General features: G+C 57.4%; 2 protein-coding genes across 2 annotated transcripts; one reads left to right on the top strand and one right to left on the bottom strand.

Moving 5' to 3' along the window:
• The first annotated feature begins 148 nt into the window (after positions 1 to 148).
• Positions 149 to 1,436, top strand: RPS2 (ribosomal protein S2). Its single transcript, XM_011966957.1, has 4 exons — positions 149 to 348; positions 588 to 761; positions 841 to 1,000; positions 1,227 to 1,436. The coding sequence occupies exons 1-4, from the start codon at positions 187 to 189 to the stop codon at positions 1,397 to 1,399; spliced, it is 669 nt and encodes a 222-aa protein (XP_011822347.1). The 5' UTR covers positions 149 to 186; the 3' UTR covers positions 1,400 to 1,436.
• Positions 1,437 to 1,518: 82 nt separating this feature from the next.
• On the bottom strand, positions 1,519 to 4,356 carry NDUFB10 (NADH dehydrogenase (ubiquinone) 1 beta subcomplex, 10, 22kDa). The gene is made up of 4 exons (XM_011966956.1): positions 4,098 to 4,356; positions 2,189 to 2,327; positions 1,844 to 1,983; positions 1,519 to 1,695 (listed from the first exon to the last, which is right to left on the bottom strand). The coding sequence occupies exons 1-4, from the start codon at positions 4,243 to 4,245 to the stop codon at positions 1,586 to 1,588; spliced, it is 537 nt and encodes a 178-aa protein (XP_011822346.1). The 5' UTR covers positions 4,246 to 4,356; the 3' UTR covers positions 1,519 to 1,585.
• Between the last annotated feature and the right edge of the window lie 597 nt (positions 4,357 to 4,953).

Genomic DNA, 4,953 nt, shown 5'->3' with positions numbered 1-4,953 from the left:
TTACAGGCGCCCGCCACCACACCCGGCTAATTTTTTGTATGTTTAATAGAGATGGGGTTTCACCATGTGGGCCAGGCTGGTCTTGAAATCCTGACCTTGTGGTCCGCCCACCTCAGCTTCCCAAAGTGCTGGGATTACAGGTGTGAGCCACCGCCCCACCGATGACTTTGGTTCTTTAGTAGCATAATGGTACTAAGTTTTTCTTTAATGCACTCCCCACAATTATCTTGTTTGTTGCAGGAATCTGAGATCATTGACTTTTTCTTGGGGGCTTCTCTCAAAGACGAGGTTTTGAAGATTATGCCGGTGCAGAAGCAGACCCGTGCTGGCCAGCGCACCAGGTTCAAGGTACCTGGTTGTCCTGGAGTGGGCTGGGCTGGGCTTGTCAGGACTCTCTCGGCTCTGCGTAGTTGCACTTGGCTTCACCCGTGTGACTTTCGTAATGGGGAGAGAGAGAAAAGATCTCCTCAGGACCTCGGATGGGCCTTACTGTGGTCTCTCTTTCCTTGAGGGGCGCAACAGGCCCTGGGCAGTGGGCAGTGATTGGGTGTAGGGCCACCAGTCGCCTCTCACACATTTCTTCACAGGCGTTTGTTGCTATCGGGGACTACAATGGCCACGTCGGCCTGGGTGTTAAGTGCTCCAAGGAGGTGGCCACTGCCATCCGTGGGGCCATCATCCTGGCCAAACTCTCCATTGTCCCAGTGCGCAGAGGCTACTGGGGGAACAAGATCGGCAAGCCCCACACCGTCCCTTGCAAGGTAGGCTGGTGGCAGGTTATGGGCCTGCTGTGGGGCGGGCTCCCTTGGGCCCTTGCCTCCTGACTTCTTCCCTCACCAGGTGACAGGCCGCTGCGGTTCTGTGCTGGTGCGCCTCATCCCTGCACCCAGGGGCACTGGCATCGTCTCAGCGCCTGTGCCCAAGAAGCTGCTCATGATGGCTGGTATTGATGACTGCTACACTTCAGCCCGGGGCTGCACTGCCACCCTGGGCAACTTCGGTAGGTGGTCCACGCATGGGGCGTAGCCATGGTCTCTCAGCTCCGCTTAACCACACGGGTCCGGTGTGTGCTTGGCGTGTTTTCAGGGAGGCAGAGAAAAGCTCTCCTAATGCACGACAGACCCGCCCAGAATGGCCTCTCTGTTCCTAGGAGTGCGACAGTTTTGGGGTTGGGGGACTTGCCTCAAGCACACCACTGACCCTCCTGGGGTTCTTTTGTTGTGCAGCCAAGGCCACCTTCGATGCCATCTCTAAGACTTACAGCTACCTGACCCCTGACCTCTGGAAGGAGACCGTGTTTACCAAGTCTCCCTATCAGGAATTCACTGACCACCTTGTCAAGACCCACACCAGAGTGTCTGTGCAGCGGACCCAGGCTCCAGCTGTGGCTACAACGTAGGGTTTTTATACAAGAAAAATAAAGTGAATTAAGCCTGTTACTATGTCCTGTGTCCTGCATGGTTAGTGGTGGTTTGAATCTGCGGACGTGGGGCCAATAGATCACACCAGAAACACAGGCAGGTTGCAGGACTTTATTTCAGCAACAGTCATACAGAGCCACACAGCAGGCGCGCCCACAGATGCCTCAGGAGGTGGCAGCGGCGGCCTCTCTTGCAGCTTTTCTCTCTTCCAGCATCCTCTCCTTCTGTTTGGCCAGGCACTTCCTGGCAGAATAGTGGGCCCCCAGGTCCTGATCTGAGAAAGCAATAGAAACAAGCTGGGAACCCAGGCCTCTGCTGCATGCAAAGGGGGCAAAGTCAAGTGGGCAGAAGTGAGGGGAGGGAGGAATCGCAATGGTTCTGGCCCCCAGGCCTCAGAAGGATGGGAGGGGGAGGTCACGCACAGCGGTCCTGGTAGGCCTTGGCCACCTGGGTGAACTGCTCCACTTCCTTGCTGCAGTTCTGCTTGTAGTTGTGTCCTTCCCTCTGCTGACAGGCCTTGAGTCGAGCCTGTATAATGTTGACAATTTCTCGGTCGACTTTGCTGGGGGAGAAAGGGAGCAAGAGAGGCTAATCACCAGGAATCCTTTCCCTGTACCCCTCGAGAACAATTGAAATCAAGAGCCCTGGGGTCTGGCTCCTCCCATGTCAGCCCTAAGATCTGGGCATGCCACCCTGTGGAATCCCAGGGACCGGTGGCCCAGCTGCACATGCTGCAGATCTCCACACTCCCAGCGTGGCTCACGTACTAGTCCCTCCTCCACTGCATTTCGGCTTCATACATGCACAAGATATCATTCTCCTTGCACTCAGTGATGTCCGGCACACGGCAGTACTGCCGGTGGTAGTAGTAATACTTGTTCTTTGTGTGCTGCCGCTCTATAAATTCTGCAAAGACAAAACCACAGACTCACACCTCATTGGTTTGGACAAGCTTTTAGCTTTCTAGTTCTCATAAGCCCCTTGGAGGGGAGGGAGGAGAACTTCCTGAGTGTTCCAGTGTTTAGAAAACAGGCAATTCGGCCGGGCGCGGTGGCTCACGCCTATAATCCCAGCACTTGGGGAGGCCGAGGCGGGCGGATCATAAGGTCAAGAGATCGAGACCATCCTAGCTAACACGGTGAAACCCCATCTCTACTAAAGCAAAAAAATTAGCCGGGCATGGTGGCGGGTGCCTGTAGTCCCAGCTACTCAGAAGGCTGAGGCAAGACAATGGCGTGAACCCTGGAGGTGGAACTAGCAGTGAGCTGAGATCGTGCCACCGTGCTCCAGCCTGGGTGACAGAGCGAGACTCCATCTCAAAACAAAAAAAAAAAAAAAGAAAACCGGCAATTCGTCTCTCTATGAGGTGTGGCCGGCCAGGCAGGCCTGTGAAGGCCTAGGCTACAGCTGATGGAGAGCTCCAGCGTACCAGGCATCATCCTCAGAGTTCCACATGTATTACCTTACTCTGTGCCCCACACACGCCTACAGGCAACTGCTTCTCACAGACGGCACTGACTGTGACAAAGCTCTGCCGGTGCACCTCCCCCAGCTGCACAGGGACCCCTGTGGAGTCCTGGGGGAGGACTGGGTGCGCAGAGGTTCCAACAGGGAGCCTCCAGCAAGCAGAACTTACCACCTTACGGCCTCAGCTTCCTCACTGGGAAATGAACAAGCTAAAAAGAGAGCTCGAACATCCAGACACATAGGACAGACATGTTCTAGGACTGCTACAAAAGAGAGGGAGCTGGGTCAGCTGTTGCACGGTTTCCAGATCCTTGGGGGTTTGATTTGCAGACTTCATCCTTTAACAAGAGAACCACCAGAGCATGCTATGCACCCCAAGTGTTCAAAAAGAACTAAACCAGGCTGGGCGCGGTGGCTCAGGCCTGTAATCCCAGCACTTTGGGGGTCCAAGGTGGGAGGATCACCTGAGGTCAGGAGTTCGAGACTAGCCTGGCTGACATGGTGAAACCCCGTGTCTACTAAAAATACAAAAATTAGCTGGGCTTGGTGGTGGTGCCCCTGTAATCTTAGCTATTGAGGAGGCTGAGGCAGGAGAATCGCTTGAACCCGGGATGGGGCAGAGGTTGCAGTGAGCCGAGATCGCACCACTGCATTCCAGCCTGGGCAACAGAGCGAGACTGTCTCAGGGAAAGAAAAAAAAAACACTGAACTGGGCATTCTCCCCGTTCGTTCCAGAGATGGTGAATGTGGGCATCTCGGCCATCACCCTGACACTTGGTCATCTGGCAGGTCTAACAACCCCCAGGATTCAGATGCTTCCCTGTGCAGACCACCCCTAACATTTGAGAGAGGCTGAGGCCAGCGGTGCGGTGGAGGGGTTCCCGGGGCGGCGGGGGCAGAGAGCAGTGCGGGGTCCTGGAGCAGTGGGTGCTGGGTGCGGCAGGGAGGGAAGAGTCCTGGGAAGGAGCGGGGCGTCCCGGGGTGCAGGGGAGAGTAAGGGATCCTAGGAGGTGAGGTCCGGGGTGCAGTGGGAGGCCAAAGGAGGCGACGGAGCTCGGGGGTCTCCGGGGGTGGGGGGTTGTCCCCGGGGTGCAGCGGGGGGCGGTCTCAGGGAGACGGGACCCCGGGGGCATTGGAGGATCCAGGCAGGGTGTGGGATCCAGGGGTCCCCAGAGGCCGGCGAGGGAGCCCCGGGCTGGGGCCTCGTACCTCTCACAAGGGTCACGGGTCGGTCCACGATGAGGTCGAACGCCTTCGTTATGTAGACGACGGGATTGGGCAGCCAACTCTGCGACGACACCACTGGCGTGCGGCGCGGGGGCTCAGGGTACACATCCTTGTCCCAGCTGTCCGGCATGGCGGCGGGAGGCGCGAACCCCGCTCCCTGACGCGCTGCCCTTGCCTCTACCTCGGTCCGGGTCCCGCGACCTAGGTCGCCAGCTACAGAGGACGCCGAGGGCGGCTGCGTCTGTGCGCTGGCGGCCGCGAGGCACTATGGGACTTGTAGTTCCCCGACTCCGCCCGGCGCGGCCGGGACCCGCCTCGCCGCAGGGCGCCCCCGTGTGGGGCCTCCGCTCTCGGTCTCTGCCGAGCGCCTGCGCGGTGCTGGTCACTGGTCTGGGAGCCTGGGAAGTAGCCGCGAACCGGCCAGATCCCTGCTTACGGTGAAAGAAACAGACAATAGCCAACAGACATAACGAATAGGAGGGAGTCATTCGGTTCCCACTGCCCGCCAGGCACTGTGCTGAGTGCAGCAGGGAAGAAGATAAACAGCCCGGTTGTGATGGAGAACACAGGCCGTTAGAGCATACACGACAAAGTCAACAAATAACACGCAATTCCAAACTCCCTACTCTTCTAGGAAGCTTTCCTGGATTGCCTAGCCCGTGCAGAATTCCCTGGGCCCCGCTCTCTACCAGGACCCCTGGTGAGACGGGGTTTCTTTTTTTTCTTTTCTTTTTTTTTTTTTTTTTGAGATGGAGTCTCGCTCCGTCGCCCAGGCTGGAGTGCAGTGGCCGGATCTCAGCTCACTGTAAGCTCCGCCTCCCGGGTTCACGCCATTCTC

The sequence above is a fragment of the Mandrillus leucophaeus genome, unplaced genomic scaffold, assembly GCF_000951045.1.
Source record: "Mandrillus leucophaeus isolate KB7577 unplaced genomic scaffold, Mleu.le_1.0 Scaffold78, whole genome shotgun sequence".
Lineage (NCBI taxonomy): Eukaryota > Metazoa > Chordata > Mammalia > Primates > Cercopithecidae > Mandrillus > Mandrillus leucophaeus.
This window is presented reverse-complemented; position numbering and strand designations above follow the sequence as displayed.